Genomic DNA, 25,257 nt, shown 5'->3' with positions numbered 1-25,257 from the left:
TCATGTGTATTGTTATTTGTTAAGGTGAAGCGATATTTTCATGTGTTCCCATAGAGAAATATGAAATATCTGTCTATTCATGTAAGGCACGTTTATTCAGTTTTTAGTTTTTTCTTCTTTTTAATTATGGATCGATAATTATAACATGGATATTGCTTTGTAAATTGCGGTAAGTTTGTGGATAAAGTTAAGGTTCTCTCTTTTTTGTCAAAAAAAAAAAAAATCCTAAATAATGGTTTGTTTTTAATTTTAATTGTACAATGATGTATGCTATCAGAAAATAGAAGATATACCGAGCCTTTCTATTTTTGGTGAAAGATACCAATTATATTTAATTAACATCTAATGGTAAATACTGAATAAGAAGTTCGGAACACATTTAAAGCTTGGCTATTCAACCTTAGTTGCATTTAAATTGGACAAGCTCTGGAAGCAAGAGGAAGAATAGACTGATATTTCTATTATTCATGATGTTCAAATAATAGAAATATTTCTCATATTTCTGTATTTGAAAAAATTATTTCTACCTTCATAGTTTGGGCTTGTCAAAGATGAAAATATGCTAATTTATAGTGCTAAATGCTAATTTTGGCGAGGTTGATACTTTCGAAACAACATATAGCACTAACAATAATGAATAAAATCTTCTTGTATTGTTTGGAGAATTCAATCGAAGTTAGTTTATTTCTAAAAAGAAGAGTTACTTTTTAATTAGATTGTAATATAAATGGAGACATAGTATGAGATCAGATAGATGATATTCATTCTTGATAATATAGTGTCCATCACATGATTATTGAGAATAAAATGTATGCATTAATAGTTTATAGTTTGAGTTTTATATAGTTACTATATTATCCATTCTTTTTAACTAGTTTATGATATTTATGCTTCTTTCATAGTAAACAAATAATAGATAATATAGTGAGTGTGTATAAATATTTACAATAATAATATATAAATATTACACAAATATGTTTTTTTGTACAAATTGTTTGAAATATATTTAGCACGCAAGTACAAAGCTACCGACACTTTTCAGCGATCAATATCATGCAGTAGCAAAAGCGTTATAAGGATTGAAGCGCAAATTATATCATTATGCACAGAAAATTGGCATAAAAACATGTGGAAAATATGGAAGTTTGGTCTAATATTTTAAGATACGTTAAGGCATGCATGTAATATAACGCAGTAACTCATTTTATAAGAGGTATAACATATGCAAAAAAAAAAAGTTCCATGCAAGTCTCTGATCTCACTAACTTATTTTTTTATTAGTTATAAACATTTACAATATTGTTCTTTTTTTTTTACTACTTTGTATTTTCTTACTCCTAACTTCATGAACATACTCTTATAGAAGCACAAACACTTACTGACGAAATAAAATATTGAGTGAACCACAATATTTATAGATGAGTGAGTCACAATATCATTAATATTTCAATAAACGAAGAGACGCATAAGGTATATTCTACGATTGATATTTCAACAACCAAGAAACACATAATCGTTCAACCATTAATATTTCAACAAATGAAGAGATGCATATAACTGTCACTATTAATATCTCGGACGTTTAAAAAGTCGTAAAAAATCAACGGCGCATAATTAAGCAAGTGTAGTTCTTGGCCAATGTTAAGTCCAATTGTTTTTCTTTCTTTGATTGGTGTATGGACTCGATGTCTTGTATTTTGGCTTCCTGTTAGACTATGTTGGCTTGTTTTGGGTTAGCACCCCTTGTGCTTCTTAATATATTCTTCGCTTAGCAAAAAAAAAACAACGCTTTCTATCAAATGCGCTGTTAAACATAAATCATTCAAGTCAGCGCTAACGTTACTAATGTTCAACAGCGTTTTGTGAAGAATACGCTGTTGAAGTTACACAAATTAACAGCAGCGTCATTGTTGATGTTCTTCCGCCTTGTGCTTCTTATTATGTCATTGTTGATGTTCTTCCGCCTCATTTTCAACAGTATCGTTCAAAATTGCACTGTTGAATGACTGATGTTTATTACGATATCTGGGGCGTAGTGTGTTGTATGTGTTTATGAGAAATTTTTACTACTCCCTCCATTAACTTCTATGCATTCGTTTGAAGTTAATGCTAAAAAATGTTAATTTAAACCAAGAAGTTGGTCTAGTGGTGTAAGATTATACTAGATCCCATGATGACAAAAAAGTTAAAGTTTGATTCGTATGAATGACACTTGTTGAGATGGATAACTATGCACCCGAGAGATATTAATTCCTTACCCAAAAAAATAAGAAAATATTTTTGGTATTACGAAAAAATAGTTAATTTACACATCATTGGGTTACAAAAACATTTTTACTACAGACATGCTTAATTTCATCAAACTACAATCAGTGATGAATTAAAGTTACATACAATGGAACTACCTTTTAATTTACCCACTCGTTAAAAATCCTACTTACTGTATTCTACAGTGCACATAGTTTGCCAAAACTGTACTAGAATACAATTAGTTGCAAGACTTTGTACATCATCACTCCTCCTATATTTAGGTTTAAATGATATTGTTGAACTCGAAAATAAAATTTAATATTTGAAGTAATTACTAGTTTTCTTATCGGCCTTGTTATAGGACTTAGACTCTTACTATATCTTTAGTTGTATCATATATGTTGTTCTCATTGCTAGTCTTGTTAAATACTTTTATCATAGATACTTGAATGCATCTCTAATCTTCTTTCTTTAAGGCTTGTACTTGAGTAGAGCCTCAGAGGCCACAATTATTGTCTCGTTTTTACTCATTACTCAGGCTTGTGCTCCATTTCTAGACTTGAGTCTCAAAGAGTTAAAGGCCACATATCTAAAGAATTGGGACAAGCATAAACAATTGTTTAGTTTGAGTACGTGCCGTGGCTCTACAAAATGTTTGTGCGTAGTTTAGTATCTGTTAGAACTTTTTTGAGTAGTTGGGTATAATTATTGGGTTAAGATCTTCTCAATTAATGGAGAGACAAGTACCTAAAAAACAACATAAATAAATTAAATAATAGGACATTTTTATCTTTAAAATACAAGAATATCACACTTTTACCCTGAAGTACAAGTGAAAAACCAAGAATCCTCTCCATTAATGGCTACATGTAAAAGTTGACTAGACATAGAGTTAGAATAATGGAGAGGCAAATGCTTCAAAAAACAAAAGGAAATGCAACTTTCAATCGAGTTAGGATTCTCTCCATTAATGGATAGGCAAGTGAGCACTTTTGCCCTTATATATAAGGGTAAAATTGTTATATTATTATATTTTAAGGGTAAAAATGTCAAACCATATTATATTTTTCTTTTGTTTTGGGTGTACTTGCCTCTCCATTAATGGAGAGGATCCCAACTCCTTTCAATCACACCTTTATTTTTTTGATTATAATAAAATTACACTTTCGCCATTAAGAATAAGTGCAAAAACATGCACTTGTCTCTCTATTAATAGAGTGAATACTTGTTCTATACCTAGTGTATGAAGAAATGTAATTCTAAGACCACTTATTGAATTTTAGGAAAGATGAAAATGATTGTTGAATATGGGATGAGAATGATCATATACAAAGTAACATATTAATATAGAACAATAGTTGAATGAGTAACTTTAATGGCGCAGAGATTTGTTTGACAGAGAGGATACCTTGGTCCAGAATTTGTATGACCTTATTTTACTGCATGTCTGTAAAAAGAACACCAAGGACAATTGGAATAGGAGTCTACATGCATCTGGGAAGTATGTTGTCAAATCCGCTTATCTCATCCAAGGGGATCAAAGTCATTCACCTTTAGGTACTATTTTAAATAAATGTTGGATTGATTGTGTGCCATCAAAAATCTCTTGTTTTGTGTGGAAATTACTTAGACTTAGGCTTCCCACTAAGTTGGAACTTTTCAAGAGACAATCTCTTCTTAATGTTGATGAAGCTAAGTGTGCCATTTGCTTGAACCACGAAGAATCTGTTGAGCATCTTTTTCTAACTTGTGAATTTGCTTTTGCTGTTTGGAAAGGAGTTTATTGTTGGCTTCAAGTGTCAACTTCAATTCCAACATCTTTAATTGATTGCTTAATATGCATGATGCTGTCATGTCTACTACCAAAGGATCACATCTCTCGAGGATGATTTGGTTTACGGTTGTTTGGTCTATTTGGATTATGCGGAATGATGTTATTTTTTAGATAAGTCTGTGAGCTATGGTCATATTATACATTTGATTCAAGCTAGATCTTGAACTTGGTTTTTGGGAAAAGTAGCTCCTACATCATTAGTTTTTGCTAATTAGTGTAATGACCCAAAATCTTGTATTTTGCTTTCTTCTAAAAAGATTAACTTTTGATCTTTTCCTTGTATTAGGTTAGCACCCCTTATACTGATTTTAATACATTTTGCTTAACAAAAAAATAATATAGACTTATGTTTTTGTTTTAATACCCTTCATTATATCATACATTTACATTTCACAATATAAGCCCTATTTATAGGACTATCACCACCGCCTAGTGCCTTTACCTAAGAGGATCATACTTCATTCTCAATATTTTATGAAGGTTCTATAGTATACAAGTGATGTTTAATTAGCTATAACTTTCTATATATAAGGTTGATTTTATTTTTCTTGCCAAATTATTTATAAAATTCTTCACAAAATTATGATACATTTCAACAATAACCTTTTTGTGTGCTAGCTTTTTTGGCTCCAGTTGTTTTAGTGGCATTTTTTTGTTAAGCAAAATGTATTAAAATCAGCACAAGGGGTGTTAACCCAATACAAGGAAAAGATCAAAAGTTGATCTTTTTAGAAGAAAGCAAAATACAAGATTTTGAGTTATTACACCAATTAGCAAAAACTAATGATGTAGGAGCTACTTTTACCAAAAACCAAGTCCAAGATCTAGCTTGAATCAAATCTATAATATGAACATAGCTCACAGGCTTATCTAAAAAAATAACATCATTCCGCATAATCCAAATAGACCAAACAACCGTAAACCAAATCATCCTCCAGAGATGTGATCCTTTGGTAGTAGACATGACAGCGTCATGCATATTAAAACAATCAATTAAAGATGTTGGAATTGAAGTTGATACTTGAAGCCAACAATAAACTCCTTTCCAAACAGCAGAAGCAAATTCACAAGTTAGAAAAAGATGCTCAATAGATTCTTCGTTGTTTTAGTGACATTAGCAAGTAAGCAAAGATAGAAAAACAAATGGAAACCTCCTTTCAAGACATGTCCTAAAATCAACCATATATATAACTTCAAAGTAATTATGTTAGACAAAATATCCCCTAACATGATCTAATTTATAAAAATCAGAGCTCAAGTATAGATAACAATTACAACCTATGCTCAATATCGATCATAGTTAAGTCTTCTATCAATATATATTCAATCATAGTTAAGAATGCATGATGAGTGAAATCTTGATTAATTATTCCAAAAAATTCAATACATAAACACCATGATATGAACTCTAATTGTAAATTATAACCATTAACTTTTACGTACAATTACAGACAAAAACTACCACCTTTCGAGAAAACAAATGAGGGTACGTAAAACTAGCAATTAAACAATGCACATACGTGAATTTCGAATGGTAAAGGCAGAAATCGAGTCATTTGGTCCACGAAAAACTGTGAAAGGAAGGAAATTAATTGAAAAAATTAAAGGATTAAACACAATTAATATCATTCTTGTTTTTCATTATCCACCCACACACACAAAGCAAAATGGTCTCTGCCAATATAAACATTACATATTTGCATGGTTTTAAATTGTGGTCTACAACTATAACTACATTACAAGATTTACATCATAACAAATTTTGAAACTCTTCAATATATCATATCATACTACACATTTTTTTTATATTTTTTTTGTAATTATGATAAATGCAATATAATAGTTACAATTATAATTACAACTACTAACACAACCTCACTTTAAAACCATCATGCTAAGCAAAACTCACAAACAAATTACTGAGAATCTAGAAAGTGCTTATGATACGTTAGTTCCCAGTAGTTGAACAGATTTAAGCCTATAGCAAGCTCCAACCACAAAGTTAATAATCTGAACATCTTATGATGCAATTAGATTGGCAATTTTCCATCTCAGCTCAGATAGATCTACACTGTTGGATTTGTTAACCTGTGTATTTAAGTTCATAAATTAAAGAGAAAATATAGATCATTGAAGGAAATTTTACATACAAATACATACATATATATATATATATATAAAGAAACCCTGGACTTTATACCTCACAGTGGACACTGTGGAGCAATCTTCCATTGATTTCAGTTGAAAGGCAATTAATAACTTCAAGTCCTTCTTCAACAAGTAACTGCAGCAATTTTGAAAGTGTGGGCCTTTCCTCTATGAAGCCAATGGTGACTTCAATTCTCAGAATACCATTATTCTCATGGACAGTAAAGTTGCTAGAAGCATGGTTACTCTCATGGTTTTCCAGGTTTGAATTTGAGAGTTTCTTCAGTTCATCTCTCTTGGCACCAAGTTCTTTGATATTCTCCTGCATCTGCTTTATATAATTCACTGCCCCGTTCATTTGATCAGATAGTGAACGCTTTCCCTGAAAATCCATCAGAATAAAATCACTAGGAAGGAAACTATTTATTGTATTTTACTTTTTATGAACAAAAAATATATTAGAAAAATTACAAGAGATACTCTAACCTATACATAAAATTGGTTAATTACCTATGATCTTGAAATAGGACTACACCAATGTTTGACAAAAGAAACAACTATTTTCATGCGAACAAAAAACCAGGAGCAAAGAAACAAACTTCATTCTAATTTATTTTTCATGAACAGAAAAAAATTATGTTAAAAAGGAGTAGAAGAGGTACTCTAACCTGAACACACAATTGATTAATCACATATGTCTTTGAAATATAACTAGAACATAGTTTGAAACAATGAAAGAAACAACTTCTTGTCTTTTTATGTGAATAGACTCATCCAACAAAAGAAAATATAGGGTTAGGGCCTCCCTATTTGGAATTTCCTTTTGAAAGAGGTTACCAGAAACTCACTGAGTAGACTGATTTCAAAAGGGTACTCACAAAATGAGATAATTTAATGGCTTCAATGAGTTTTACAACTTAGTGACAAATAGTGTAATTTTGAGAGAGAGAAATGAACAAAAAGGTGCATATATAGATTTTTCACCTTGATGAACTCAAGAGGAAGAAGGGATCTAAGAGAGGCATGGAGTGTAGCCATTTCTTGCCTCCTTTGCCTCTCAATCTCTCTATGAACCATCTTCTTCTTCTTATGTTCGTTAGAATCACCATGATTACTCTTTTCAGTCCCATAAATTTGTTTCTTCGGTTGGCTACTACTGAATATTTTATCAGAATCATTGACATCCAAAAAATCATAATTATCCAGAACCAGATCTTCGAAGAATTGGCTATCTTGCTGGTGAGGGGTATTAGAAAACTGGATCACCAGCTCATTGCTTCGTTGTAAAGGAAACATTGTTATGCTGATTCAACTCAATGAGTGCTCCAAATTATATCCTCAATTTTGGCTATGGTCTAAGGAAGCATATGCATTTATTTTAGGGTACCCTTTCTATTTGTAGCTCTCACGTGGACCTAATCATAGGCTTAAGATTAGTATGTAATAAATGACATCGTTGAAAGTAATATTAATAATTAAATATCAGAATTATTTGAGGTCACTGTTCATAAACGCAACTATAACCCTACCACCCATTTCCTATCACATCGTGTGGATCAGCATTGGTCGTTTTTTATTGTTTAATAATGGTATTTGTGAAGTAACTTTGTACATCAAAGTTTGATCTTATTTTTTTTTGAAAAAAGAAAGGGGAGCCATCTTCCTCTCAATTTTCCTAAAAACGGAAGTAGACAAGTTCGGTACAAAGTTCATAAACAAAATATTTTATTTTATTATTTAAGCATTTATTTCATTTTGTGTGTTAAAACTGGGTATGTATATTACACTACAAGGTCATTTTTTGAATGTGTTTTCCCGTTTTTTATAACATGAATGATATTCTTTGATTTAGTCTATGCTTAATTTTTTAATTAAGTAATAGGTTAATAGCCATAGCTTTAGAACTACTTGAAAACATTAAGGGTTAGTGAGTATGTTGAGTTAAACAAAATATAATACATTGTGTAGACAAATCCAAATAATATAAGAATCAATACATTTTCATTACAAGATACAATAATAGTTCTAAAAATATAATGTTTAAATTATTCTTATATTATACTATAACGAACAAAAAATAATGAAAATGTATTGACTTGTATATTATTTGTATTTTTTCCACAATATACTATATTTGTTTAACTTAATTATACTTATCGCCTTTTTTTACTTATCGTCTCTTTTTGTTTAAAAAATCTCACTTATTTCTCGTAGATGTGTAGTTAGTGTAATATATGTATAAAAATTAGAAATTTTTTATAATTTCATTAAAACTCAGAGAATATCAATATAATTTAGTCTAAATTTAAATGTGGTTTTGTGTACAGTAATGCGGAAGACAAGAACCAAGGTCTAAGCAACATTGTGCAAAATGAAGTGAATGAATTCCAATATTAGTTGTGAACCTAGTCCACAATCTAAATTAGATTATGTTAAAATGGTAGTAGGCATGGATAAGAGAGATTCTTGATGAACAAGAAGGAATGAGAAAATGTTATTGAATTACATTGAATTCTAAAGTTACATTGAATCATCTATATAAAGGGAAGAAAACACTAACTACCCTAACCAAATTAACTAACCGACTAACAGAAGCTCAACTATTTTAACATTCCCCCGCAAGCTGGAATGTATCAAGCATTCCAAGCTTGAAATAATTGTGTTGAATACGATGATATACTCTAATACCTCCTCTTGCTGGTGAGCGAATCTTCGTCTCCCAGTCTTGAAATCTGAACGTGAAGCAATACTGACGCTTAACCACCATTTGACAGAAGCAATTTCATCCGATGCTTAACCATCTATTTGACAGAAGCAAACCAATCATAACGAATGAAAGAGAGAAATGAGATGAACCTTAATCTTGATCCTTATATATTGCTTCAATGAGGAAAAATTACACACTATAATGTTGTGTGTTTAATGAGAGAGAAAAAGGGGTAAAGAAACTAGAGTAATAAAGAAATGAGAAATAATTGGGGATAATAGATGAAAGAATGTGTAGATTCTTGTTGTCATTGATAAAAGATGAAAGAATATGTAGATTCTTGTTGTCATTGATAAAAGATGAAAGAATATGTAGATTCTTGTTGTCATTGATAAAAGATGAAAGAATATGTAGATTCTTGTTGTCATTGATAAAAGATGAAAGAAGGTAATTGAAAGAAACAAATATTGTTGTGAACATGTCATTGAAAATGCCCTCATCCAAACCTGAAAATGCTGTCTCAATTCCTTTTTTTTTCTTTAATAAGGAGACAATGAACTTGAGACTAAGTTGTACGTTCTGGAAAGTTCTGCTTCTCATCTATTGCACAACTTGTTTAAATCGAAGCCCAGAAGACGATAAATTTGCTTGATGATAGTTTCAGATGCAAGAAAGGCATGGTACTTCTTGGCTAGATTCTTGATGATTCTTTGTTGAACTTTTGATGAATCTTGGAAGGGAAGTATGTAAGCGGAAGCAATCAATCAAAGAGAAATAATTAGCTCTGATACCATGTTAAAATGGTAGTAGGCATGGATAAGAGAGATTCTTGATGAACAAGAAGGAATGAGAAAATGTTATTGAATTACATTGAATTCTAAAGTTACATTGAATCATCTATATAAAGGGAAGAAAACACTAACTACCCTAACCAAATTAACTAACCGACTAACAGAAGCTCAACTATTTTAACATTTTTTTTTAATAATATTCTCATTTAATGAATTGAATTGATTGAATAAGAAGTAGGTCAATATGACTTATTTATACAAGAGAAATGAATGAAAAGAAAGCTTGTAAAACAAGTAATTAACATAAACATAACTTGCTAATTCCTAACTTTCTAACCAACTATCATCTTCCAAAATAACCTATCATATATCTTTAATATCCCCCTCAAGCTGGTGAGTGAATTTTTTTACATAATAACGCTTAACCACTCATGGCAGAAGCTATATCATCAAACGCTTAACCATCCATAGCAGAAGCTATATCTTCGCTTAACCACTATGAACATTAGCTATCCATCCAATGTTTAACCATCCATGACAGAAGTTATATATGTGTTTAACCATCATGGATAGAAGCGAACCAACCATTGATGATGAAAGAGAGAGAACGGATCAGAATCTTGATCCTAATGAGATGCTTCTATGATGAATAAGGAAAAGATGTAAATGATGAAGAATAAGAAAATGATGTAATCTTGTATATGATAAAAGGTGTCCAAAACTTGAGTATAGTTAAACTCCTTTCATGAAAAAAAAAATGCATCGTTTCGCGTCAAAAAACCACACAACAATAAATTAAACCATAGCATTTTCCAATAATTCTTTCCCTTTGTTTTATTACAAGAGGATTCATGCATCTTAAACGATTCCATAGTATGTTTGCTTAATTATTATTAGCTTGTAATTTATAATGTTTAAGTTTTTGTTTAATTTGGATCAAAGTAATAAAGGTATCCTGATTCAGGAGTTGAACTAAAAAAAGTATAACTAATAAGTAGTTCTGATCTGCATCCATAGCTCAATAATATCCCCCTCTTTGCTGGACCAACTACTTTTAAATTTTTGATTTGATCCAAACCCTAATAGGAGCACATTTTCTGTCACAAGATGTGTATCATTTATATATTCTTTAATTTTTATTGATTGGAAAATTTAAAATTAATATATATTTAACTTTTATTTTACTTTTCTAACCAATAAAAATAAATAATACATGAAGTGTTACAAACTTTTGGGTACCACTCCCACCTTTGTGGGGTATTATTAGGGCCAGGGAGATTAAAATATTTCCATGGATGACAAGAAGAAGTTAATGCATAGGGAGACAGACAGACAAAGAAGGGTAGAGATGAGACAACTCTGCACAACCTTAGATCTCTTCAGCCCTTAGAATATCTTCATCAATTTTGAGGGTCTTTTTAGTTATTCTTCATATATTTTTCTGCTGTCTGGACTCTTCTTAGAATAATTGAAATTTGAAACTATTAGCCGTTGGTGGTGCTTTTATAGCATATCTAATTAATTGATGACTATAATAAGGGAATGTGCTCAATTTCTGATCACATGCATGAGGCTGTGAATTATATCAAACACCTACAGAATAAGGTGAAGCAGTGGAAAACTAAGAGGGATGAGTTGATGAAACAGACTAATTTGAGTATTACTATATTACTATATATATATATATATATACTAGTGTAAATTTTTTAAACTTATTTCTCATCCTAGTTATCGATTCTATGAACACCTAATGATTTAGATTCACTCACTAATTCAAACCATTAAATTTCCCTAAAATTGATGACTAAGATAATGAGTAATTTTAAAAAACTGATTCTTAGAGTAGGTGAATCCCCACTCTATATATATATATACAGGAAAATGATATATTCTCCTACTATATCCTCCTATTAATCCTCCTACCCACAAGAAAGAAGATGACATGTGTCACATAAGATACTTTAATTATTAATGATTGAATTACAAGTGACATGTGTCATTTTTTGTGTGGATAAGATGATATAGCAATGCTCATATATATATATAGAAATGGGGGATTCGTTTACACCTAATTTAAGTTACATTCAGTCACTTATTTGGTCCGTTAGATTTAAAAAATGAATGATTGAGATTGAGTGTAACTAGTATAACTTAAATTGGGTGTAAACATGTCCCTCGTCGTATATATTAATAAATTAGTAATACTTAAGTAAACTATTAATCGTATAATAGTACAGATATATAATATGTGCAGTATATATAAATTTTTAAATCAAATTTGGATGCATTTAATAATCAAATAACAATTATTATGAGGTCAAACATGTATTTCAGATGGGGGAAAAGGTACTGATACAACTTATCACTAAAGTGAAAATGTCATATATGAGGCACATATTGTAGATTGATCAAGACATTAATTTTTTCATATATTAACAGATATGTTAAAAAAAATATTCTAAAAATGTTTTCGTTTGGTAAAAAGTATTATCTTTGGTTCCTTTTATAAAATCATTTTGATATTATATTTTGATTCTTTTTATATGATTATTTTCAAAATAAATTATGCATATTGATTTGTTACCAAAATCCCCTTACATTAATTAATCAGTCGGAAAGAGAAACCCTAAATTAATTGAGTGAAAAATGAATAAGTCTCAATAATGATAAATAGGATAAAAGGTAATATTTTTTTTACTAGAGTTGATAATATACATTTTTTGAATCACACCCTTCCCTAAATTTAAAAAGCCTGAGTATGTCAGATCTAGTTCAAACTATCAAAATATAGACGTCTCATGAGGACGAGAATAGGTTGGCTGGGAACAACGATGACATCTAAAAAATTATGGACATCTCGTTTTGTTTAAAAAGGACTATGAGTGTCTCATACTTATTCAAGAATGGATGTAACTTTATCATGTTTTGCATTGATACCAAAAGTTCTCACCTTAAGAATACCCATTACATAAGGTAATAACTAATTGCTCTCTACAACTTTCAATATTTGGTAGAAGTGTACATGAGATAAGTTACAACGAGTAAAATTTATCATTTGTCTGACTATAAATATTGATCGAATCAATTTTTGATTAAAACTTTTCTTTGACACACTTTGATGAATAGATTTGATCCAAACCAACTCTTTCCAGAAAAGGCATGCCTTAGGGTTAAGCTGAGTGATGCTCACCCTTAATTCTTACTACTCTATGTTGTTAGCATGTTAAAATTGTAACTTTATAAAAACGAGCAAATCACTTTCGTCTTAGCATGTGCTTGTATTTTTTACTCTAGCATAGTCGAAATTACACAATTGTTGTCGAAATTTTTAAAAGTCATTCACGTTTCCCCTGACATCCTATATATTCATGCTATTCACTTCAGTCTCTATTAGGGAATGACATGAATGCTTTTTTTAACCCTTGAAATGATTGTGTAATTTCAATACTATAAAGAATGAAACTTTTGGGGCATAAGAAAGTGGAAAATAAAAATGATAGTTTACCCTAATTTCCTTAATAGTTACTGGCCAACAAATTCAACTTTGTATTCTAGCTAAAAGAACAAAAACATGTTAATAATCAAGATGTACCTTTAGGTATAATAGCATTGTTCTCAGTAACTATGCTTGATACTAAACTTTGTCTTTATTGTTCGTTTTCAATCTCCTTTTGGAGAAAAAGAAGGAGCATATGTGTGGTATTAAGTATTCCAAAATGAAACAGTAATTGCTCTATTAATTTATCTATACAATAAATAAAAATTAAACTAGTCTAATCATTTATTTATACAACTTGTACTAATAATATAAAGCTCTTAAGAATGTTTGCCCCATTAAGAGGAAGACAAAAGTGTGACACTTCCAATAGAATAGGTAGCTTGACAAAAGCCGGCAAACAATGACATATATAATCATTTGTCTCCATTCCTTTCACAATTTCCTCTCCCGGTCTAATTAAAAATTGTTATTTAATTAGGAAGAAAATTTCTAAACACAAAATAACATTTTAATATTACTTAGAGAAAGTTGATTGGTAAGAGAAAGAAAGACACAATAATTTTGAGACAAATGATCTCTATTCAGGGAGAATTAGAATTCTAAGGTAGCCACTTGTTCTTACCAAAAGCCATATTGTTTCTCTGCATTTTCCCTTAGGTTTTAATTCTCTTCTTTCTTGCAAGACTTAGTCCCAACTTTTCTTCTTTTGTCCAAGAGGATTTTAGATTCTGAATATCATCTTACTTGAATCTTCCTGAAAGAAATGAACTTCAAAACTTATTGTTGTTTCCTCTTAGATGAAGAGCAAAGGGAAATAGAGTATGCTTTGTGTCAAACTAATCTGTTTTATACACACAAATTTGTAAATTGTTGTTACTAATTAATCTAGTTATTATTCTTGCTCTTGACCTATGTGTTTGTGGTTTTTTTTCTTGCACTAGGATTTCCAACAACCAGAAGAGTGAGGAATATCCATGGAAAATATACACATTGAAGGAGTTGCTTCGTGCAACAAATAATTTTCATGAAGATAATCAAATTGGAGAGGGTGGATTTGGAAGTGTTTATTTTGGTGAAATATGTAAAGGAGTTCAGGCAATTATACTCACATCTTTTGCTCCTCATTTTTAATTTGTTTATCATAAAGTATAACTAAAATGTTTATCATAAGTTTTTATGTCAAAGTTATTATATATACAAATGATATTGCTGAAAGTTTAAGAGTGACATTTTTCTTCCACACACTAAAACTTGCATGACTCAGTGGAATTTGCAGATTGCAGTAAAGCGTTTGAAGACTATGACTGCAAAATCAGAGATGGAGTTTGCAGTTGAAGTGGAAGTACTTGGAAGAGTGAGGCATAAGAATTTGTTAGGTTTAATGGGATTCTATGCTGGTGGTGATGAAAGGTTAATTGTCTATGATTATATGCCAAATCATAGCTTGTTCACTCATTTGCATGGTTCACTTGCAAAGGAATGCAAACTAGATTGGCCTAGAAGAATGAGTATAGCAATTGGAGCAGCTGAAGGATTAGCGTAAGTAGTGTACTTTTCCATCTGTTTTAATCTCCTTCTAGGACCTTATCCTTAACTTCTTTATATATGCATGTATGGCTCTATGTTTTGGCTGAAATTTCCTCAATGGAAAAGACACATAGGAATATCAAATAACATGGTATGTTGAATATTTAAATGGTTAAACATCGTTTCTAGAACCAATTTAAACATCTTCCATGTGAGAATATTTCATCCATGCATTGTTTAAGTAAGATTTATGTTGTGGTTAAAGTATTGAACTTTGTCAGCAATTACTGTTGATGGAAAATGATTTTACACTTTATTTTTCTTCACGTTTCTCTTGTTTTATTACCTAAGAAGGATGTGATGTAAGTATAGGCATATGCACTTTCTGTAAAAAAAAATTATAAAACTAATGAGCAGTGTTTATATATACAATGGCAACTTTTTTTTTACAATTCTAGGCTTTACAACATGTTCTGATTGTTAAATATACATTATTTCTAATCATTACTTTTACAATATATATTGAGGTGGGTCCTTTTTCATCATCCCTAGATGTTAATAAATATAAAATAACATTACTCTTGTAATTTCACTTGGTTAAGGTATTTGCACCATGAGGCAACTCCTCACATCATACACAGAGATATAAAGGCAAGCAATGTTCTTTTAGACCATGATTTCCAAGCTAAGGTTGCTGATTTTGGTTTTGCTAAGCTAGTACCAGATGGTGTAAGCCACCTTACCACAAGGGTTAAAGGCACCTTAGGATATTTAGCACCAGAATATGCCATGTGGGGTAAGGTTTCTGAGAACTGTGATGTTTACAGCTTTGGAATATTGCTTTTGGAGATTATTAGTGCTAAGAGACCAATTGAGAAACGCCCTGGAGGAGTGAAAAGGGACATTGTTCAATGGGCAACACCATATGTTAGCAAAGGTAACTTCAATCATATTGTTGATCCAAATTTGAAGGGTGAGTTTGATTTGGAGCAATTGAAAAATGTGATTACTATAGCTATGAGTTGCACTGATAGTTGCCCAGAGAAGAGGCCTAGTATGAATGAAGTGGTGGAGAGGCTCAAGAGTGGTGTAGGTGTAGAGAGGATAAGAAAAGAGATTCCAATTTTGTGTAACAAGAATGGAAGAAACCAAGATGAAAATATCAAGTGATATATGTTAAATTAATATGTTCTTTTTATCTGTAGAGGAATTTTAAAATGCATCTTATTATATTACTGTGTATGGAAAGACAAAAAATGAAATGGATATTATTTATTATGTTTGTAAAAACTTAAGGTATCTTCTTGTCTTTGATCACTTCATGTTATTTTAAAAGAATGGGATTTGGATTATAGTAACAAGGATAATCGAGGCCAATCGTTGGAACAGTGTGCATTTGTAATTTCCTGAATGCATATTCTCTATCTCAAAATGACAGTGTCTCTCTATTCCTGACCAATAAAATTGTAATGAATAATATAAAAATAATAGTTTTTATTTTTATAATTTTTAAATATCATTTTCTGATTGGATAGAGGTGTGGATGATGACATGAATGGAGACAGTTGATCCATATTCGTAATTTCGTGCACTACTTATGTCATGGTCGTGCCTTAACTAATTAAGGTAACTTTAACTTTAGGAGATAAAGCCATTGGTAATTTTGTATAAATGCATCTAGAATACGTACACTAAACGCCTCCATCTCATTCTGCTGCTAGGTAAGTTTCATCAAATCAAATCATCTAATTGAAACACTGATTTTTTGCAGCAATGTTTTCAGTTTGGATTGGTACTTCTCTTAAGTGAGAGATGAGCTGAGGCATGCATTGTTTGGTATTTATAGTATTTTTCATTAGGGTTTGGTAAGAAACTTGATACATGTGAATGTTTTGTTTTTATTTTCAATGTTTTGTTTTTATTTTCTTTATATGTTTTACCTTAATTGATAGTATAAAGATGCTTACACAGTTAGTATCCAACCATCATTTAAATGACTTTTTATTTATTGAAAAATCAATAATAATTAAAAAAGAATGTTGGATGATGTTGTAACCATATAAAAAACTCATTAATCTTTTTTCTCTTACCTTTTTATCTTGGATAATCTAATATGGGAGTCCAAATAACTTATGCACTTAATACCTTTGTGCTTTGTGGCGACAACATGCATATCAATTTAGTTGTAAAAATGAACTGGAACTTCTCTATTTCATGTTTTATGTTGTATTCGGATTTTTATGTCAAAATTTTGTTTTTTTGTATTCACAAGGGTATCCCACACTAATCTCTTTCGAGGTAATGGATGTCATTCTCAACAAGTGTCACTTACAGGAATTGAATATTTAACATTTTGGTCATTTTGAATATCTAGTGGAGGCTATACTAACATTTTATTGGTCGTTAAAAAATTTGTTTAAAATCACTTCTTTTCATAAATAAATAAAAATGTAAAAAATCGATGAGATTGTTTTCATAACTTCCTCACTCCATTTTCTATCCTTGACAAAGATGCTAAATGTGAGTAAAAATCAAAATAGAAGAGGTCTATGAATTACAAAAATATATGTATTGTCGTCAGAAATCTGAAGGGTATTAAGTACAATTTTTTCTATTTTAAGAGTTTTAAATTGCATTTTTTGAATTAATATGGTTGTCATAGCTAAATATTACAAAGTGGTTATTTATCTGGAGTGTTTTGCATAACTAATTCAAAATGTAGCTGAAATTTCCAATAAAAGTAAGTTGAAAGCTGATTAGGCTAAAACAGTTGATAACTTTTGAAACAAAATCGACATCTCTGCTAACGATAATTAACTCAACCATAAGATTAAGTAGCACCACCAAAAAGAGGAGTTATTAAACCGATTGTAACAAAAAAAACTAAGAAGTTCAAGTATCAATTTAAAAAATGAAGAAATTCTTTCATATCATCAGAGATATTGTTCATCACATTGCATAATTGTCTAAAGTCAAACTAAACATCCATAAAACACACTAATCTCAATTCTGTGACGTAGGATAAGATGTTGGATATGTGGTGTTTTCATTTCTAGACTCTAAAAGTCAAACATGTTTGCTTATACATTGATATCATGATTGCTTATTGCTTATATTTCTAAAGCAAAACAACCTTAAGATATTAGCATCTCAAAAAACCATGCAAGCAAGACTACAAAGTCTAAGTAAAGGCATGTACAAGAACCTCTTCATTTCTTTCAATAAAATGCTCTTGAATAAAGTGCAATTATAAAATTTCAAACAACACACTAATCAGCTGAGACCACATTGACACATGATTAACCTGATTGTTGTAGTACTAACAAGTTAGGACAATTTAACACTAAACAACTGCAGCTTAATTTTAAACACACTGATGAGTCACATATAACTAGCTAAAGAGATAGCAAATTCAATTCCATAACTCCTTTGTTCTGAACTAAAATCCAGCAATATAAGTAACTCCTTTGCCTTCTCAAGTCCATTGAACATAATGACACAGTCTACCTGATATGTATAGAAAAATAACTGTTAGGAAAGAAAAACAGTATTTATATTTCCACACAAAAAAATTAACATTCTTGCATCAAGTCCTTATAATAGGGAAACAAGGAAAACACACTTTCTCTCTAAATATGTTTTCTTCAAACAATATAAGAATGAAGTAAATATTTTGAGGTGTGAATATCGTTTTTTAAAGAAAAACTGTGTGATTGTCATACGAAAATAAAAATGGGAAGCAAGAGTGGTCACTGACCTTTTATACAAAGCTTTAACATCTTCCCCTAACATTGGACTTTCAAGAAAAAGATCACCACATTCTTTCACAGGAACTGCCTCAACATCAAAAGCTCGATCACCACAATACTCATTCCATTCGAACCACATTTTCGAAATTAATTCCTTCTTGAAACAAGTACTGTGATCATCTTCTTCTGGAGAATCAGCAGCTATCAACCGATATACAAAGACTTTTTTTTTCTGTCCTGGCCGGAAAGCACGGCCAATAGCTTGGCGAGTAACTGATGGATTGAGATGAACATCCAAAATAATGACGCGGGATGCTCCAACCAGTGATATGCCCTCTCCACATGCCTTGATTGAGCCAAAGAAGACCTTGGCGTCAGGAGAATTGTTAAATTTCTCCATGGAGCATTCTCTTTCTTCAGTGCTTGATTCTCCTGAGATGACAAAGATTTCTTTCCCAAGACTCCAACCCTTCCACTTCATAGCTAACTTCTCTAAATATTTCAGAGGTAAGAGGTATTGGCTAAAAACCAGAACCTTCTCCCCTGCTGAGTCACATAGGTTTAACATGTTGCGAAAGAATTTTGACTTCACTCCATCTCTCACATCTAGTTTCTCTATGATATCATCCAATTCCTTTATGTTATCAGATATGCTATTTTCACCACATTTTTCAGCAAGAGGCTTCAATTTGGGATGAAGATAGACAGAACTACCCACAGAACAAATCTTAAACTTCCTAGATAACTTCTTCAATTTCTCAGCTTCATGCTTCTGTCTAGGGGTAAGATTGAGCACCACAGTAAATTCAACAAGACCAGGAAGCTCATCAAGAAAATCTCCTTTATAATAGTGAAGTACCTGGCTAGTCATCTCCCGTAAGTCTTGTATAACAGTCACTTTCCTTTTGAAATCTGGGTCTTTTTGCAAAGTATCTTCTACCAAATCAAAGAAGCCTCTTTTACCAGAAGGATTATGTACTCTACTAAAAATGCGCTTGACAATAAGCCTAGAAGTTTCCATCTTCAAAAACTTTGGTCTCACAAGATTTAAGATGTTAAAGACCTCCTTGACATGATTCTGATATAAAGTTCCTGACAATACAACTTTTCTAGGGGTTTGTACTTTAGCAAGGGAATGTACCATATCAGTATTATCATTCCTTGGATTGTGCCCTTCATCTAAAATGAGAATGGAAGGAACCTTTAGCAATATCTCTTGGCAAGCTGTTGATGAGCTGCTAGTTCCATTCTCACATATGATAGAAGAGAACTGTTTATACCCTAAGAAAAGGATGCTCTTCCGCTCCACCCACTGTTTCAACACTTCCAGTTGTTGAGATCTACTGTCTGCCTTCACAGTGTAAAAGTCATACAATGGTATGTCCTCCACTTGCCATGTTTGGAACTCCTTTTTCCAAGTTGATAGTATCCCCTTAGGAAGAACCACTAGAGGTCTAGCATTAGGATACTTGCCAAGAAAACTCTGCATGAAACTGATTATCATGAATGTCTTCCCAGATCCTGGAGCATGTGCCAAGATACAGCCCCCAGGATGGTCACCTGCAAGGTTTCTAACAAGAAAATTGAATCCTTCAACTTGATGAGGCTTCATTTGTTTCATGTGCCTAGGGTGCGCTGATATATCAGTTACCAAGAGATCGTCCTCAACAATCTTAATTCCAAATGCATCTTTTTCTTTGGCATTCCATGAATCAGACACATAAGTTCTAGTACTCCTTTTAACCTGCAATGAAATAAACATGGTATTAATCATACAAAAACTAATTTTAAACACCTTCCGTCTCCAACAATAATTAGCCTTAGATCTTAGAACAGAACACTGGACATATATAAGGAGAATTATCAACTGCCATTGTTTTATAAAGCAATTAAGTTCATGATAACACAAGTTATCTACTTGTTAATTGTCATATAAATTTTGTTTAGTAAACCAATTCCTGAGTGCTTATTGAAAAGTAAGCTGAATTAAACAAATAAATCACCAAAAAATTCCAACAAAATAAGAAGAGAAGCCACAGATTAGCACAATGTTTTATGCAACATAAGTTTCTTAACATTTGCAATATTCATTCTCCAATCCCTGCACAAATATTTGATCTACGAGTCCAATTTCAAGTTCCATATTTCAATGTCCATATTTATGACCAACATATTTAACAAAGAGATGAGAGTCGAACCTTGTACTGGAACTCAAAAATGGTTTCAATTCCTCTGTCAATAACCCCACAAACGCGACAAACGTAACCAAGATCATCTTTTAAAACAAAAGAATGATCACAGTCCTCATCTTTTTTTGGTTCTTCATCAGGCAGAGGGTTCACAGAAACATCCTGTTACAAGTACAACAAATAAATTACTGCATGATAAATTCTGCAATAAACTATTAGTGAGTGATTGAGTGCAATTAAATTAGTGACAAAAGAACTGTAGGAGATGTCATAAGTATAAAAACTGATATACGTGACAAGATAGCCTAAATATGCAGAAGGCTGCATTATAATGTTCAATACATGCAGCTGAGTCAGGTTTTAGAAACAGAAAAAATAATCATAAGACACTAAACACTAAATTATCAATGCTATCTATGCTCATGAGTAATAATTCACAGGAACAAACAAAATTACATTCAATATGCATTCATGCATTGTGTCTCACATACACATTATATAGCTGGTGCTAAACTTGGCTGATATAAATGGGCAAACCATTTCCAGGCATATCTACAAAATTACTGAAAGTCTACTATATAGATGTACACCGAAAATGGTTTGCCCATTTCTATCAACCCACTCAATGGACAAACTATGACATGGTTCTTCATCTACCAATTTATTTCCCTCACACTAGTCCATTCTTCTGTAAATTTCCCCCTTATCTTTACATAAAAAATGCTTAATCTTATCGATCCTTAATTTGACAGTTATTAGGGGAGCATCACAAATCAAATGACATTAAAAAGTGCCCAAATGAGTAGAAGATGAACTAATTGAACAAAGCAAGCAGTGTTCATTGAAACGTGAAAACAAATTAAACCAGTCATACTTTGGAGCATTCTATTGCCATTGACATCTCCCGCCAAATATCATCTAGTTCTTCATCCTTTGTATCAATATGGTCATCTTCTTCATCCGCGACACCAACATAAACACCTTTGTCTTGACTACTATTACCTTTATCAGCAAGATGTTTGCCTTTTCCTTTCCCACTGTTCCCTTTATCAGCAAAACTTGTCTCAAATTTTAGATATTCATTTTCTTCACTGTAACGAATGGGAGGATGAGTCTCCTGTAAAGCATTGTTACACATAGAATAGATGAGGATGCCAGTAAAAAAGTCACATTATAAAAAAAGCACAAACTTAGGTGCTATCTTATATGTGCTTGCGGTGTAGTTCTAATGTTCTCCAACAAGAAGTAGATAGGTATCATAGTTGTTACACATGTTCTATTTTCATTGGTAAACCATGACACATGTCTTGTTTTTTGTCGGAGAACAGTATCACAGGCACCTATATAACAGCATCTAATCATGAAAGATAGCTACAGACTCAAATCCGAATACAGAGAATCTTACAAAGGAAGCTACCTCAATACATATGTAAGGCAACTGAAAAGATGTAAAAAATATGCTCTGAAAATCAACAGAAAACACATATGGCATAATACACTATTCATCCATGAACGTTGAGAGTGTCCTTCAGACTACATATTAATAAATAAATAAATAAATAAGGCATTATATTCTTCAAAGGAACAGAATTAAGAAATAAGAATAATTCAACCACAAGTAAAAGATTATTTTTAGATAATATCAAGCAAATAATATTTAACAAGAATCTTCTGCCTCAAATGTTAAAATACAGTTAGTTAAATCGCCACTAGAGGAAACAAACTACTGAATACTGATACGTTGCATGTCAATGTAAAAGCTCATCCATACTAGTATCCATTATTCCAATCAATGTTCACATATTTAAAGAATCACAAAAACAGTGAGAAACATACAGCCATTTTCACTGCAGGAGACGGTTGATTCGGCAACATAACTTTATGAAATGGAAGAAATGTTTTTTGATCTCTATCGTCCTCGTCATCTGAATCAATTATCACAACAGATGATGGTGCTGGTGGAACATGCTTGTCAATGTGCTTAACCTCCAAATCACTGACATTTTGCTGTGCCAAAACAGCAACTTGCTGACATTCCAGCGTATGGGTTTCTTCATGATTCACTACCACGTTCACTAAGTGATCAAGAAGTGATGGATATTTGGCAAAGTAAGTCCCCAGTATTTGCATTTTTCGAGTCCAAAGAGACTCTATGTCCTTTGTTACACTTCCAAATTTCCCACTGTCTAAACAATTGAGGAAATCAGATACTGCAAACGGATTGCTATAATCCACAACATTTGATGATTTCTCGGGTGTCTTCTGCTCAGTTTTTCCAAGTTCTGAGTACGGAAGGCTATCACTGGATATTTTTAATCTTTTTTGTCCCTCAGAAGAGAACACTGGTTTCATAAAATGAAGTATCTTTCAGAAAAAATGTAGGTAAGACAACATGCAATATACGAATAAATACATATATATACTAATGGGAGAGATGGCAAACAATAAACTCACTCTTAAATACTTCCCCCACAGTTACATTGCAACATCTGGTCTCATAGAAAACAATATGTACTAAATATAAAGCCATCATGCACTATATAAAAAATGAAGCTGAAAATAAATATATTGAGAGAGATAAAGTATTTTTCAGATGAACTATAAATTAGACATCATGCACTATACAAATAAATAAATAAACATACTAATGGAATAGATGAGAGAAACAATATATTCATACAAATTTGGGTATCTATCATCCACATACCCCACTAGGTGGGGCCCTTTTACTCTAAAAATGGGCTCATAGAAACCCGATATACTAAGTATACAACAACAGTCAAGCATTCATCCCACTATGTGGGGTCGACTACATGGATCGAACGACACCGGAACGCTATATTATAAATCATGTTCATTGACAAAACATTCATCTTTGTCTTTCTTTATCATTTCTCCCATAGTTTTTCTTGGCGTCCCTCTTCCTTTAGAAATTGGACTAGGTTCTAGTTGATCTACTCTCCTTATAGGGGCTTCTACTGGTCAACTCCGAACATGTCCAAACCACCTATGGCATGATTCTATTATTTTTTCTACAATAAAAACTACTCCAACTTTCTTCTTAATGCATTAACTTCTAATGTTTATGCTTTGCCACAATTCATTTTTGCTATATATATCCATAAATATAAGCAATCCAAGTGAAACCAACCATTAATTTACAGAAAACACACTGATTTCTATGAATTAAACAGGATCGCCAAAAAAATTACAAAACATGCAAATAATCCGCAAACATAAAATAGAAAGCAGAAAATGAAGGTTAAATCACAACAAAAAGTAAATTACAACGTAACCAATCATAAAAATAATGGAAAATTGAAGAAAAAAGAGGGGAAGGGTTTTGAAACAAAGAATACCGGTAGAAGCGGGGCGTTTAGCCGGAAAAATTTGAACATTAACCGATGAGTCCATTGGAGAAAATGAGAATAAGGAGAAGTAGGGGAATGAGAATGGGAAGAGAAAAATGGAAGAAAATGAGAGTGAAATTGATTGTGTTGTGTTGAAGAGTTGAAGAGTTGAAGTGAAGAGTGAGAGTATTAAGTTGCCAATAATATGCTGTTGCCTTTTTCTAACACCAAAGGGAGTGATTGAGTGCATCACACCTACAGGGTTGAAAGGTGTGACTATAAACAACACATCTTCATTGGCTCTCTCTTTTACAATACATGTTTCATTGGTTCGTTGTGATTCTGTGATGGACGGTCCTTCTTTCCCACTTTTTCAAAGATAAGTACTTTGTGCTTTTAGTAACAATATATATGATTGGTTAGTCAAGGTACATGGACTATTCGTAAATCATTTCTGGTGCACTCTCAAAGCAATGTATCTATCGCGCCTTCATACCCTTCTTTTTTAGGTCACTTTGTGGGTATTATGTTATTGACAATTGATTAAGAGGAAGAAAAAATATTAATAATAAAAATATATGAATTTTGTATATTGTTATTGTATTATCTTTCCGAGTTCAGCCATAAAATGAACTTTGTGGTGTTTTGATGCTGTCTTTCCGAATTGTGGGCAATAGATATTATTCTTAAGCAATAATACAAATTCAAGTCTTGTGAACATTAAAATCTTACCTAAATAGCTAAACCAAAATAAAAATGAATAAATGGTTCATAAGTTTTCCAAAATGATAGTGTCATTGACTGCCTTCTTCCAAGTTTTATGTCATTATCTATGGTATGATTAACTATGTTTTAGATTTTAATAGATGGTTAGAGTGTTAATAATTCTGGAAATTAGTGAGAATAAGAGAGACTGAGCAATGTTCTAAATATTTTTCATATCATCAAAGAAAAAGCCATTCAACTTAAATATAATAAGCAAACTCTAATTATGATGTTAGCCCTACACTTGGCAACATCTTGATTGAAAGGTAATTTTTTAAAAGAGAAATTAAAATAGAAGGTTCTAGACAATATAATTTATCGTCCATTTAGGAGAAACTCTAGGACTTTTATTATTAAGCCCATTTAGCCTATCAATACTCTCCACATGAAGAACAACCTTGTCCTCAAGGTTGAGGCCCAATTCGGTTGACTCTATTGGAGATGGAAT

The 25,257-nt window shown here is 31.7% G+C and overlaps 3 protein-coding genes across 3 annotated transcripts; 1 reads left to right on the top strand and 2 right to left on the bottom strand.

Annotated features, from left to right (window-relative positions):
* LOC109352064 (transcription factor bHLH118-like) lies at positions 5,955 to 7,574 on the bottom strand. The gene is made up of 3 exons (XM_019593863.1): positions 7,217 to 7,574; positions 6,285 to 6,614; positions 5,955 to 6,172 (listed from the first exon to the last, which is right to left on the bottom strand). Exons 1-3 carry the CDS (start codon positions 7,526 to 7,528, stop codon positions 6,104 to 6,106), a joined length of 711 nt encoding a protein of 236 aa, XP_019449408.1. The 5' UTR covers positions 7,529 to 7,574; the 3' UTR covers positions 5,955 to 6,103.
* On the top strand, positions 13,929 to 15,926 carry LOC109352878 (PTI1-like tyrosine-protein kinase At3g15890). Its single transcript, XM_019595062.1, has 4 exons — positions 13,929 to 14,048; positions 14,171 to 14,324; positions 14,506 to 14,768; positions 15,359 to 15,926. Exons 1-4 carry the CDS (start codon positions 13,993 to 13,995, stop codon positions 15,924 to 15,926), a joined length of 1,041 nt encoding a protein of 346 aa, XP_019450607.1. The 5' UTR covers positions 13,929 to 13,992.
* LOC109352062 (protein CHROMATIN REMODELING 35-like) lies at positions 18,004 to 24,257 on the bottom strand. Its single transcript, XM_019593861.1, has 6 exons — positions 24,054 to 24,257; positions 22,531 to 23,036; positions 21,569 to 21,811; positions 20,704 to 20,856; positions 18,514 to 20,249; positions 18,004 to 18,263 (listed from the first exon to the last, which is right to left on the bottom strand). Exons 1-6 carry the CDS (start codon positions 24,106 to 24,108, stop codon positions 18,260 to 18,262), a joined length of 2,697 nt encoding a protein of 898 aa, XP_019449406.1. The 5' UTR covers positions 24,109 to 24,257; the 3' UTR covers positions 18,004 to 18,259.

Source organism: Lupinus angustifolius, chromosome LG07, assembly GCF_001865875.1.
Source record: "Lupinus angustifolius cultivar Tanjil chromosome LG07, LupAngTanjil_v1.0, whole genome shotgun sequence".
NCBI classification, from domain to species: Eukaryota; Viridiplantae; Streptophyta; class Magnoliopsida; order Fabales; family Fabaceae; genus Lupinus; species Lupinus angustifolius.
Note: the sequence above shows the minus strand (reverse complement) of the source record. Positions and strands in the feature narration are given on the sequence as shown.

Bases quoted from the DNA above. Each gene is read 5' to 3' on its own strand.
- LOC109352878 (XM_019595062.1), top strand. From the start codon at position 13,993: ATGAACTTCAAAACTTATTGTTGTTTCCTCTTAGATGAAGAGCAAAGG. The intron at 14,049-14,170 runs GTATGCTTTGTG...TTCTTGCACTAG, and splicing joins GAAGAGCAAAGGGAAATAGA to GATTTCCAACAACCAGAAGA. The intron at 14,325-14,505 runs GCAATTATACTC...TGGAATTTGCAG, and splicing joins AAATATGTAAAGGAGTTCAG to ATTGCAGTAAAGCGTTTGAA.
- LOC109352064 (XM_019593863.1), bottom strand. From the start codon at position 7,528: ATGTTTCCTTTACAACGAAGCAATGAGCTGGTGATCCAGTTTTCTAAT. The intron at 6,615-7,216 runs GTGAAAAATCTA...ATGGATTTTCAG, and splicing joins TTCCTCTTGAGTTCATCAAG to GGAAAGCGTTCACTATCTGA. The intron at 6,173-6,284 runs GTATAAAGTCCA...TTAAATACACAG, and splicing joins TCCACAGTGTCCACTGTGAG to GTTAACAAATCCAACAGTGT.
- LOC109352062 (XM_019593861.1), bottom strand. From the start codon at position 24,108: ATGGACTCATCGGTTAATGTTCAAATTTTTCCGGCTAAACGCCCCGCT. The intron at 21,812-22,530 runs GTATGTTTCTCA...AATGCTTTACAG, and splicing joins CTCCTGCAGTGAAAATGGCT to GAGACTCATCCTCCCATTCG. The intron at 20,250-20,703 runs GTTCGACTCTCA...ATTTCATTGCAG, and splicing joins TTTTTGAGTTCCAGTACAAG to GTTAAAAGGAGTACTAGAAC.